This window comes from Passer domesticus, chromosome 8, assembly GCF_036417665.1.
Source record: "Passer domesticus isolate bPasDom1 chromosome 8, bPasDom1.hap1, whole genome shotgun sequence".
Lineage (NCBI taxonomy): Eukaryota > Metazoa > Chordata > Aves > Passeriformes > Passeridae > Passer > Passer domesticus.
In genome coordinates, this window is record NC_087481.1 from 9,526,510 (window position 1) to 9,539,602 (window position 13,093).

The window sequence follows — 13,093 nt, forward strand, 5'->3', positions numbered from 1 at the left end:
TAAGGATCAGATTTGTCACAGGCTCTCAGAGGGGTTCCATGAGGACTTTCCAAGAGTCTCCAGGCTGTTCAAGAGCTGGAATGTCACAGGCAGAGACAGGGGCTCCATGGACACCTCCCAGGGGTTTCTGGGGATGGTAAAGAGCCCTGTGCTCAGAGGCTGTCACAGCCATTCCATGGTGACATCCCAGGGCACCTTGGGCTGCAAAGTCACCGACTTGTCACAGGCACTCACAGGGGCTCCACGGTGACATCACAGGAGTCCCCAGGCTGCCACAGAGCCGGGATGTCCCAGACACTGACAGGGGTTCCTGTCATGGGCACAGCAGGAGCTTCAGGCAAAGTTTATTGGAGAAGCTCCTGTTAGGTCACGAGGTGCAGAAAGGATCCCAAATAGCCCCCAGAGATCCCCAAATGTCACTGTGGAGTCAGAGATGACACAGACTCAGGTCAGAAGGCTGAGAGCTAAAAGCCCCCGGTTTATTCAATCCTTTTCTTTTATACCTTGGTTTGCTACCAGTGGACCTCATTGGTCATTTAATCAACACATTTTACATGATTGGCTAATGAAGAAAACACCTTCCATTAAACAACTTTTTGGAAAAAAAACAACTTATTCCAAACACCACCTGTGGATAGTTTCCAATTCTTTCTCTCCAGCTCCCTAAAAGTTCCCAGACCAATTCATGGGAAAGCTTATCTTACTTTCTCTGTCTCTGACCACACTGTCATATCCACATCCAAATACTCCCAAGAACCTCCAGGCTTTCTAAACTTCTTCCATGAGAGGAACTGTGGAACAGCTGGTTCCAATTGCACCCCAGAATTTTCAAGCATTCCTGTGTAAAGAATTATAAAGGTGGAATTAACCTTTATACAATTTGGTCCACAGGATTAAAGATGGGATACCATCTATAAATATTTATATAAAATCTATTATGGTAATGATTAGACAAAATTTTCTTAATGAGAAATATTTACACCAAGATATAAGAGCTGTAACATATTATATAAAGCTCTAGGAAGTGATTTCAAAGCAACTGTGCTAAAGCAAAACCAGTTTTTAAGCAGAGATTTGTGTCACTCCCCCAGACCAATGACTGTGGGCAAATCCCTTTGGCTCAGCCTGGAGCACTGACCTTGAGGGGCGTGCCCACTGCAGGGAGGAATCTCCACAACTCCCAAAAAGGGAAATGTCAGGAGACGCTGCTGTTAAAATTTGGGACAGGGCTTTTCTAGTCAGATGTGCCCAGGCTGGGCCAGCTCAGCAGCTCTGCAGAAGCTCTCAGTGCTGTCCCTTGGTTCTTGCTTTCTCTGTGAAATATTCCATCCCCGCCACAGTTTCCTCTCCCTCTCAGGATGTCAGATTTGGGATGGAGAAATCTGGTTTCACCCGAAAAGCAGCGTGACCCCGTCATTCATTTCCCACTGGGGCTTTGCAAACAGGGCCTTGCTGGAGTTGTTGGAGCCCATTGCAGGCAGAGCCTCCTGCTCCAGCAGGAACTGCCTTTCCTGTGCCATCAGCAGGGCAGGTCCCGCTGCAGGAAAAGCCCCAGGCCAGCCCCAGCACAGGGAAGGCCTCGGGCACAAGGGCAGAGTGCCATGCTGGGAGCTGTGCCAGGCAGAGCCTGAGGCGCCAAAGGCACCTTGGCAGCAGCAGCTGCTTGCAGGGCATGGCCAGAAGCCTCCCTTGGCAGCCCGGCCTGGTGGCCAGCACTGCAGAGCTGCTGCCTCAGGGCTCATTTCTGCCTGGGCTCTGAAAAGCCACTTCTGTTCCAGGAGCCTGCCTGGGAAGCCATTGGCCCCAGCACCTTGGGGACAAGACATGAGTGACAAAACTCTTCATGGCAGCAGAGACAAGGCAGGGGCAGAGGAAAGGGGAGAGCCAGGCCCAGGGGACAGGGCTGCCATGGTGATGGCTGTGAGGTCCCTGCCCCTGCAGCAGCCTGGCTGCCCTCAGCAGACATTCTGGCCACAAGCGTTGTGAGGGCACCCAGCACATCAGAGAACCCACACAACAGGAATTCTGTGCTTGGGGATGAGAGGGTTTCACTGGGTCAGGCTGCACAAAGTTCCTGCTCTTGGACAATTACTGTGATGGGGAATCCAACTGTGGAAGAACACAGTTGTAGTTTCATGCACTCTCCTCATTGTAAAATATTTCCTCCTTCTAACAAATGTAAACCCACCCACATTCAGTTCACAGATATTGAGCCTTGTTCTGTCACTGCAAGATTTGGGAGAAAATAATTTTGACCACTGTTTTCATTTTCACAGACCTTGGAGAGGACCCAAAAACCTCTCAAGATGAGGTTTGGAGGCCTCATCCCATAACCAGCAGTGAGAGGCGGCAGACTCTGGGCTCAGTGGTGTGGAGACTGAGGACAGAATACGAGCAGCCAGGGAGGGATTAAAGGGTGGTTTCACACATCTCGGAGTTTTTCTTTTTTGTATAAAACAGCCAGAGAAAGAGATAATGGCACCAAGGGCAGCTTGGGAAGCCCAGACTGGACACCAGGAGAAAGGAATTTTCCTCCTGGGCAGGGCTGAGGTGCAATACATCCCCCAGAAGGAGCCTGGAGCAGACCAAGGCTGTGTGTGGGCAGGCAGAGGCAGGCAGGAGGCAGAGCTGTCAGCAAAGGAAGAGGCCAGCCAGGTGGGGCAGCCAGGGGATGATGATAGCCTGCAGGGACAGAGGCGCAGGGCAGGGACACCGTAGGACAGCCTGGGCTGCACAGGGCACAGGGATGGGCAGCAGCTGCAAGGCCCTGACAGAGCCAACTTGGGCAGCACTTTGGCCATGGCTGCTGAGGCCACGAGGGGACAAGTGACCCTTGCAGGCCTGGAGCCTCATTGCCTCCTTGTCCCTGCTCAGCAGCCTGGCACGGGCCGTCCCATGGTGCTGCCCTTGGCATTGCACATCCCCACATGCCAGTGCCCATCCCGGGAAGAGCCCTGAGCAAGGAGGGAGGGACAGGATCTGCCTTGCCAGGGGCTGGGGCTCAGGCCTTGGCCCTTTGCATTCCTGAAACACATCCAGGTTTACTCAGCACCAGAGGCACCTTTCCCTTCCTTGTCTGAAGCTGTCATCACTGCCTCCAGTGTTCTGCTCTACCTGGAACCTGGGGACACTTTCACATGAGTTATGTCCCTCAGTGGACCCCATGTAAACTACACGAAATGTCTATGTTTCAGCTTAACTTGGAGTTCTTGAGAAGCTTTTTGAGCACACTCCAAGGGACTGAGTCTGATGCAAAGAGCACCAAAGCCCCAGAGGGTCATTAAAGTCCTGGTGCTGTGTCTGTGCTGCTGAGCTGGGCCGGGCTCCTGGCCCAGAGGCAGCTCCTGGCAAGGGCAGCGCTGCAGAGAGACAGCTCTGGCCAGGAGCAGCTCCTGTGCACAGCCCAGCAGGGCTGGGGCACTGCCAGGGCAGCTCAGGGACACCAGCAGGGCACAGCCAGAGCTGACAGGGGCTCAGCACTAGCAGGGGCTGGGGGATGTCCCAGAGGGGGCTGTGTCACAGTGGCACCTCTGTGGCTGTGTCCTAGAGGCACAGAGCAGCTGTGATGTCAGCAAGGGGCTGTGTGACAGCACAGAGTGGGCTGTGTGAGGTCACAGGTTGGGCTATGACATCACAAAGTTTGTTGTGTGAGGTCACTGAGCAGCTACAGCATCATAGAGGAGACTGTGTGACAACACAGATCAGGCTGTGACGTCATGGCATGGCTGTATGACACCATAGAGGAGACTGAGGTCAAAGTGTGTGCTGTGACATTACAGAGTGGTAGCATGACATCACAGAGAGGGTTTTGTGACATCACTGAGGGGGTTGTGACATCACAGAGCTGTCTGTGACATCATAGAGTAGGGTATGAGGCCATAGAGCAGATCCGGACGTAACAGCTGGTGGCTCTGTGACATCAGCGAGTGGGTTGTGACATCACTAGGTGGCTGTGCAACATCATAGAGAAGACTGTGACATCACAGAACAGACTGTGACATCACAAAGCAACTTTCTGACATCACAGAGTCTTCTGGGACATCACAATGCAGCTGCATGACATTCCAGGGTGACATCCCAGAATTGGCTCTGTGACAAAACAAGGGTGCTCTATGACATCCCAGAGTGGGCTGTGACATCACAGGTGGCTGTGTTACATCATAGGGTGCTCTGTGACATCACAGGATGCTGTATGAGATCACAGGTGGCTGTGTGACATCCAAGGGGCTGTGTGACATCACAGGGTGGCTGCTTGTCCCTGCTCAGCAGCCTGGCAGGGGCCGCCCCATGGTGCTGCCCTTGGCATTGCACATCCCCACATGCCAGTGCCCATCCTGGGAAGAGCCCTGAGCAAGGAGGGAGGGACAGGATCTGCCTTGCCAGGGGCTGGGGCTCAGGCCTTGGCCCTTTGCATTCCTGAAACACATCCAGGTTTGCTCAGCACCAGAGACACCTTTGCGTTGCTTGTCCCCACCTGTGATCACTGCCTCCAGTGTTCTGCTCTACCTGGAACCTGGGGACACTTTCTCAGTCGTGTCCCTCAGTGGGACCCATTAAAACTTCAAGAAACTTTGGAGTTTCAATTTAACTTTGAGTTCTGGAGAAGTCTTTGGAAGTCTCTCTCAGGGACTGAGTCTGATGTAAACAACACCCAAGTCCCAAGAGGGTCATTAAAGTCTTTGTTCTGTGTCTGTGCTGCTGAGCTTTAAAGGAACAGCTCTTCCCAGGACCAGCTCCTCTCCCAGCCCAGCAGGGCTGAGCGCTCTGCCTGCAGGCACTGAGGAGACAGGAGCCAGGCAGAGACAGGCTGAGGAAGTCATTGAGCTGAAACTTCACTTGGGGAAAGATCTTCACAGCCCTCCACATGGTGAGTCAGTGGATGGAGGGCAATGTCCCCTGTGCTCCTGGAGGGATCTCCTGAAGCCAGCACACCCCACAGCCTGGGGGATGTGCCAGGAGGACTCTCCCAATTTCTCTGTGGCAGGGGAGCAGGAGGAGGAGGAGGATGTGCTGTAGAGCAGGGCTGCCCTGGGCACCCTCAGAGGGACAGGGCAGGATGGCTCCTGCTGCCAGGGACGGCTGCAGGGGGTGAAGCTGGGGCTGCAGCCAGGACTGCCCAGGGCTGTCCTGCAGAGCAGGTCCTGCAGCCCTCAGGGCTCTTGGCCAGCCCAGGGGATGTGCCACCTGCCAGGGGCAGCTCTCAGCCTGCCTGGCAGCTCCCCATGGACACTGCAGGGGAGAAGTTGGAGGTGGCAGGAGCAACCCCCATCAGGGCAGATTCCTCCTGCTGTGGAGATGGTGCTGCATGGCCAGGGCTGCTCTCAGCTTTCTCCTAAAGGGAAGGGGCTGTCAGCTTTGGCTCTGTCACTGAGACTCCTGCACTGTCAGCCTGGGCATGAGCAGATGTGCCTCAGATCTCCCTCAGAAATTGCCTCCTCAGCCTCCTCTCCCTACAGACAGCAGCAGCAGCACCTTGGCTTGCAGCATCTCTGTTTGTCTGCCCTGTCCTTAGGGCCCTGCTGCCAGGGAGATGCTCCTGGGCAGTGCCCTGTGCTGGGAGGGGTCTGCAGGGCAGAGCTGAGTTCCCAGGGCTGGGCTGGGCTCTGGCAGCACTGGCAGGGACAAGGCTCGGGTAGAGAGAAACAGCTCCAAATAGGCACAACTGCAGGCAGCAGACAGCCAGACCAACCTTTGGCATCCCTCCCTGTCCAGCTGCACAGGGAAAGAGAGAATGGTTTGGAGAGATTGATTTTGAAACTGGAGTGTTCAAAACGGCCACATTATTTTTAAGTACACTTTTAAATTTGTCCATCCTGTACTAGAGGCAGGTGAAATGAACAAAGGACACCTGTGTGGGACCAGCAGGTTTGACTGCTCTGGGGCACAGGGAGCCCTGTGTTCCCTCTGGGCTCCCCAGTGTTCAGGCTGAGAGCAGTGCTAAGAACAAGACATCAGCCCCTTCTAGAAAACATGTAATTACTTAGCAGCCAAACCTAAATTAACAAAAAAAAAAAAAAAGTAAATGAAATTTCCCCAAAGAAAGAGAAGCAATTTTGAGTGATTGTGCAAGAAATTAGCAGAGGATTGACTCAAGGTACTTTGTCCAGATTATCAATGTTGTCTTTGAATAGCTCACAATACCCAGAGTGAAGAAATGTCCAACAGCAGTTCCATCAGGCACTTCCTCCTGCTGGCATTGGCAGACACGTGGCAGCTGCAGCTCCTGCACTTCTGCCTCTTGCTGGGCATCTCCCTGGCTGCCCTCCTGGCCAACGGCCTCATCATCAGCGCCGTAGCCTGCGGCCACCACCTGCACACGCCCATGTTCTTCTTCCTGCTCAACCTGGCCCTCAGCGACCTGGGCTCCATCTGCACCACTGTCCCCAAAGCCATGCACAATTCCCTCTGGGACACCAGCAACATCTCCTACACAGGATGTGCTGCACAGCTCTTTCTGTTTCTCTTCTTCATTTCAGCAGAGTATTTTCTCCTGACCATCATGTGCTACGACCGCTACGTGTCCATCTGCAAACCCCTGCACTACGGGACCCTCCTGGGCAGCAGAGCTTGTGCCCACATGGCAGCAGCTGCCTGGGCCAGTGCCTTTCTCAATGCTCTGCTGCACACAGCCAACACATTTTCCCTGCCCCTGTGCCATGGCAATGCCCTGGGCCAGTTCTTCTGTGAAATCCCACAGATCCTCAAGCTCTCCTGCTCACACTTCTACTTCAGGGAAGTTGGGGTTTCTGTTTTCACTACCTTGTTAGCATTTGGCTGTTTTGTGATCATTGTTTTCTCCTATGTGCAGATCTTCAGGGCTGTGCTGAGGATCCCATCTGAGCAGGGACAGCACAAAGCCTTTTCCACCTGCATCCCTCACCTGGCTGTGGTCTCCCTATTTGTCAGCAGCTCATTTTTTGCCTACACGAAGCCCCCCTCCATTTCCTCCCCACCCCTGGATTTGACAGTGTCAGTTCTGTACTCGGTGGTGCCTCCATCTCTGAACCCCCTCATCTACAGCCTGAGGAACCAGGAGCTAAAGGCTTCAGTGTGGAGACTGATGACTGGATGGTTACAGAGACATTAAAATGCTTGGCAGTTTCTGTAAGTCACTTGTAATAAAATCATCTTTAATGGGTCTTATTCAGTTTGGTGGTTTGTTTGTTCTTTTATTTCCATTGTTTTTGTTTTTAATATTGTACACAAAAAAAATGCCAATATTTGGTGCCATTTTTGATATTGTTTCTCTCCAGCTTTGCTGTCACCGACACACTCTGTCAATGAGGGGTTGTGCTCTTGATGGCTTCAAGTGTACTAATGGATCTCCCAGCAGAGTTTACACCACAGATCCCCTTTTATTGCCTTCTCTGGAGCTGCAGCAGCAATGTCTGTGTGCAGAGCTGGGGCAGATCAGTGCTGGCCCAGCAGCTGTGCCCAGCAGCAGCAGCAGCACTTGGTGTTGCCAGTGCTGCTGCTGTGGCCCTGCCCCGCTGCCCTGCTGGCCCTGGTGTTGCTGCAGGGCCTGAGTGCTCTCGGGGCCGGGCACAGTCCTGGGGGTGGCAGTGCCGGGGCTGCAGCAGGGACAGGCCATGGGCACTGCTGGGGCAGCGCTGACGCCTCAGGCCAGGCCCTGGGGGCTGCAGGCTCCTTGCCCAGGCTCTCTCAAGAACACAGCCAGGCCAATGCTCAGCACAGAAAAGCCCCAGGGTGAGCAGCCCCAGGCTGGCCGTGGGCAGGCTGGGGGCAAACAGCATGGCTGGGGCTCTGCAAGGGCCCTGGGGGAGACGGGAAGGAGCAGCAGAGCAGGAGCTGATCCCTCAGGTCCTTTTCTGCCTGGCTGCTCTCCAGCCACTCTGTCCCCAGCCTGTAGTGCTGCACGGGTTGTTGTGGCCAAAGTGCAGGACCGGGCACTTGGTCTTGTTCAACCTCACCTTGTTGGATTTGGGCCCTGGATCCAGCCTGCCCAGGGCCCTGTTCAGAGCCCTCCTACCCTCCAGCACATCCACACTCACACCCAGCTTGGTGTTATCTGCAAATTTGCTGATGCTGGACTTAATCCCCTCATGCAGATCATCAGTGCAGATATTGAAATCCACACTGGCTGGCTCTGATCCCTCGGCCATCCTGTGGGTGCCCTGTGATGGCACTCAAGGTGATCTGTTCCATAACCTTGCCGGCACCCAGGTCAGGCTGACAGGCCTGGAGTTCCCCAGATCCTCCTTCCAGCCCTTCTTGGGGATGGGCTCACACTAGCACCTCCACTCCTCTGGGGCCTCCCTGTGAGCGAGGACTGATAGTAAATGATGGAGAGCAGCCTGGGGAGCTCATCCACCAGCTCCCTCATGCTCCTAGGATGGATCCCATCTGCTCCCAGAGACACCTGTGAGCACCTGAGTGGCTCAGCAGGTCCCCAGCTGCTTCCTCCTGGATTCCAGGGGCTGTTCTGCTCCCTGTGCCCATCTACCAGCTCAGGAGAACACTTGTCCTGAGGATGGCCTGTCTTATTGTTGAAAACTGAGGCAAAGAAGGGGTGAAGTACCTCACCCTTTTCCTCATCTTTTGTAACCATATCCCCCACAATAAGAAATACAGATTGTCCTTAGCCCTCTTTTTCCCATTAATGTACTTAAAACATTTTTATTATCCTTCACAGAAGTATCCAATTTACGTCGTAACTGAGCTTTCACCTCTCTAATTTTCTATCTGCACAACCTAACAACATCCTTAAACATTTATTGATTTACCTGCCTCTATGTCCAAAGGTGATGCACCCTCTTTTTAACCCCTAAATTCCTGCAAAAGCTCCATGCCCACCCAAGCCAGTCATTTCTTTCTCTGGGTCATCTTTCTGCAAAAAGAACAACCTACTCTTGCTCCATCAAGGTTTCTTTGCTGAAGTGTGTCCATCCTTCCTTGAACCCTTTGTTTTTAAGGGCTGTTTCCCTTAAAAGAATCAGTACATGATTTGGTACTCCCCAAATCTGCATCCTCAATAGGCTAAAGTCTGCCCTCAAAAGTCCAGTGTAGAAGGTTTATTGATGCCCCTCCTTCTTTCATGGAATATTTAAAAACTCAATAATTTCATGGTCACTGTGCCCCAAACAGCCTCTGACCAGCACTTCTCCCACCAGCCCTTCTCTGTTCATGAACAGCAGGAGACAGAGCTTTCCTTGGGAGTGGGAATTGCAGGAAACATCCCCAAAGTGCAGCTTGGAAGGTTCAGGCTGGAGCTGAGGAGAAAGCAAAGTCCCTGCCAGGGTGGAATTGTGGTGCTCGAGGTGTGGCAGCGTGAGGCTGGGCCATGGCCGGCTCTGTGTGCCAGGAGCCGGCAGCGCTGGGTGCCGGGAGCCCAGGGAGGGCACAGAAACACTGGGTGAGAAATGCTGGGGCACAGCGAGAGGGGCGAGTGCAGCCGGCCAGGGCACAGGAGCAGCACGCACAGGGGGCACAGCCTGCAGGACAGATGGCCAAGGGCTGGGCAGGGCTGGCAGGGCCACAGGCACCCAGGCCTTTGTGCCCTGGGCTCGGGCAGCGCCTCTGGAGGCCCCACAGCAGGAACGTTCCTGGCAGGGGCTGCACTTTGGCTCTCCCTCGGCCTCCCTGGCCAGGCTGGCAGGGGCTGCAGGTTGATGGCATTTGTCCTTGCTGCCCCTGACATCCCCCTGCCCCACAGAGAGCCCCGAGCCACCCGTGAGGGACAGGCCCTGCTGGCCCAGGCTGGGCTCAGGGCTTGGCCTTTCTGCTTCCCCCAGCCAGCCCAGGCCTTGCTCAGCATTGCAGTTCCCTGCCCAGAGCCTTGGGCTCCCTGCACTCCTGGCCTCAAGGATCTGCTCTCACCAGTCCCTGGGAGCCTTTGGCATTCCCTGCCCTCACTGGGGCCCAGCCGTGCTCCAAGGCACTTGGAGTTTTGCTGCTGACTCCTTGAGAAGCTTCTTCATCCTTCTCTCAGTGCCTGAGGCTCCTGGACTCAGCCCCAAATCCAACATGGGGATCGTCAAAACACAGAAAGCTCTTGAGGGCTCTTTCTTCAGTGCTCTTCATGTGTCCATGGCTTGTGCAGCTGATTGGAATCAGTGTAGAGTTCCTTTATGGATGAAAGATTTCAAAGTGCTCCTCATTAATTTTTTTTTCTTTAATCAAGTATTTTTTTATGTTCCAGTTCAGAGAAGAGCTGATAGAAGCATTCCCCAGCAGATCTTGATGCTGAATGTCTCCTTGGGAGGTCTGGGTATGGAGAAGAATGAGCCCCTTGAGGGCTGACCCTGTTTGGACAAGCTGCTCCTCACCCCCAGCCTCACCATGTCTGCAATGCGTGGCTCCTCCCTCTGGGCAGAGCACCTCACAGTGGGGTGATGTAATTTTTATCAGTCCTGCAGTGACACTCAATGGCCCATTAACAAAAGATATCTCCCTGGAGGGAGGATTGATTTGTTGAAGAGATAAAGAAAACTGCCCAATTAACAGAAAATAACTGCCCTACCTCTGACAGATGGCAAATACAATACACACATTATCTCTCAATCCAGAACAACAGGATTTCAAATTTTGGAATTTAACTTAACATTGCTCAAATCTGACAATAATGAATCTTAACTTTGCTTAGTGTTATCAACCCGGAATTTGGATTAAATTAAACATTACAGAATCAAAAATTAATATCCTTAAAAGTTATACATATAACAAAATTTAACTTATTCTGATGCTATTAATGGAAAAAAGGCACTGAAAAGTTGAACAATCTGGGATTGAAATAACAGCATGATAGATTTACTGGAGGGATTAAAAGGATGTAATGAATGTGTCATGATTTCATGTAATTTAGTTTTTAGAGAAGCCCATGGTAGCCACAAATTTTATGCAAGCATAAATTTACTAAGACCTTTTAAAGTGCAGTTTTACTAAAAGAAACAGCAATGTGGAATGTGGCAAACTGCCCAGCAAACCAGCAGCTTCTTGAAATTGTATTTAGTGTCATTCCAGATGGTCAATTTACCAGCATTTCTGTTAAAGAACCTCCGGCCAGTGCCGTGGTGGGGGGGCCTGGCGGAGCCACGCCGGGGGCTCGGGGGAACCGCGCCGGGAGCAGCCGAGCCACGCACCCCAAAGCGCCCGCGGTTCCCCCTCCTGCCCCAGAGCCTGTGAATGTGCCTCCGTGCCAGAGGGAAGGGGCTGGAGATCTCTCCAGTGCATACCCAGCAGGACGGCATTGGCAGAGGGGTTGTCCTGCAGCCAGAGGCCATGCTGGGCTGGGAGATGGAGCAGGAGAGAGGGGGAAAGGGGCACTGACTTCCTCCTCACCTGCCTGAGTGTCTCGGGCCATCTTTCTCTTCCCTGCAGCCTTCTCCTCCACTTGGCCAAGGTTTGGTAATGGGAAATCCTGGTTTGGGGAAAAACAAGGGATGAGCACAGTGAGTCTGAAGGTCCTCTGCCCAAGTCCATCTCTAGAAGTCACCTGGTGTCCATAAAAACCTTCAAAAAGCGGAAGTGATTAAAAAAAAAAAAGGCACCAGGAGTGTCCCATTTCCAGTCTCATCCCTCTGGGTCTCTGGTGGTGCCTCCTGTCATGGCTGCTGAGGATCCCCGGCCTCCCCAGGGATGAGAAGGTCAGAGCACCCCCCCAGCCTTAAGCACCCTCAGCGGTGAGAGGGACACAGAGCCCCTGGTCCCTAACCCTGCACAAGCATTCCCTGAGGCCAGAGGGATGGAGAGACCCCCGAGCAACCCCCAGGGCAAGGGGACAGAAACCCCTGAGCATCCCCTGGGCTGAGAGGGACAGAGACAGCCCCAAGCACCCCCTTGGCATGGGGGTGAGCATCCCACTTCCTGGGCTGAGAATAATGGAGACCCACTGGGGAATGGCCTGGGGTGACAGGGACAGAGACACCCCTCCCATGCCCCTCCCAAGCATGGCCCAGGGCAAGAGGCGCAGAGACCTCTTCAGCATCCCCTGGGCACTGGACAAAATAAACTTGGCAGGAATTAAATTTAAGGCTGCATAAATCACTTGGATGAAGATTTGATTTTCTCACAAGTCACATGAGAGGAAAAAACAAATAAATCCCAAAGATTAATAAACCAACAATAGAAGCAATTCTGTGGCAATTCCAAGTTTCATCAGTTCCTGTACAGCCCCAGCTCAGCGGCTGGCAGTTTCGCAAAAAAGAAAAGTGGAAATTTGGCCCAATACAGATTATTAAAAGGAAGGGAAAGCACTGTGGAGCTGTCATGAGTGTGACAGGGACGAAGAGAATAATGATTCTCACATTTGGCAAAGTCCCCAAGCCTCTGAATTTGGGAGTTATTTGGGAATTTAGCTCCTTGAGCTGGGCACTTCTAGCAGCATTGTGTTCCACATCTTGAGGTGAATGAACCTTGTCAGCCTCACTGGTATCATTTGCTCACATTCCTCCAGTGATTTGAACAAACGTTTCAAAGATGGACAACAATATATTTTCTTTACACTGGCCACCCACAACAGCCATTTTCCTCATCAGTTCTCCCACAAGTTGCTCAGAGGAATTTGCATCCAAGTTTCCAAGAGGTTCTCTGGAAAGAAAGAGCCCTCCTCCCACAGAGGAGGGAACCATGCTGTTGTCAAGGTCAGAGAACAGTGCCTAAACTCACTGTGCCAAAATATTGTACACAATCTGGTTAAGAAAATTGTTAGAGATTCCTCTGCCCCAGTTAAGGTGCTAACGAGACCAAATGCAAAATAGATTTTATTGAACAGTCAATGTGAGGTAGAGAGAGATGGAATAAAAGAGAAAAAAGGGAGAGGGCAAGAGAGTGACAGGGACAGAGACCTCCCGTGGGGTGCAGCAAGCGTGACATTGTCCCCTGTGTGTGTGACCTTCTCAGAGTGAGGGTTTTACACCTGAGCCAGTTTGGGTAGGGGGGGTGGTGTTCACACCCCCAGCAGGGATTACCCCACTGTTTCAGGTTGCAGTGCAAGATGTAACCAAATGCATGTTTTCCATCACCACCTTTAGAAACTGTTATAAACAGGCGGGGCAGTGTTCTTTATCTCTTCCATGACTCAGCCCTGATAACGCCCTCCAGGGGCTCTCTTCTGTGAACGGGCCATTGAGTATCC

The 13,093-nt window shown here is 52.8% G+C and overlaps 1 protein-coding gene and 1 pseudogene across 1 annotated transcript; both read left to right on the forward strand.

The window, feature by feature from the left end:
- Nucleotides 1-13,093, forward strand: part of LOC135305578 (zinc finger protein 850-like) — a 261,867-nt pseudogene that overhangs the window by 24,679 nt on the left and 224,095 nt on the right.
- On the forward strand, nucleotides 6,155-7,087 carry LOC135306006 (olfactory receptor 14A16-like). The gene has a single exon (XM_064429576.1). It carries the CDS (start codon nucleotides 6,155-6,157, stop codon nucleotides 7,085-7,087), a length of 933 nt encoding a protein of 310 aa, XP_064285646.1.

Coding starts and splice junctions, on each gene's coding strand:
- LOC135306006 (XM_064429576.1), top strand. CDS start 6,155: ATGTCCAACAGCAGTTCCATCAGGCACTTCCTCCTGCTGGCATTGGCA.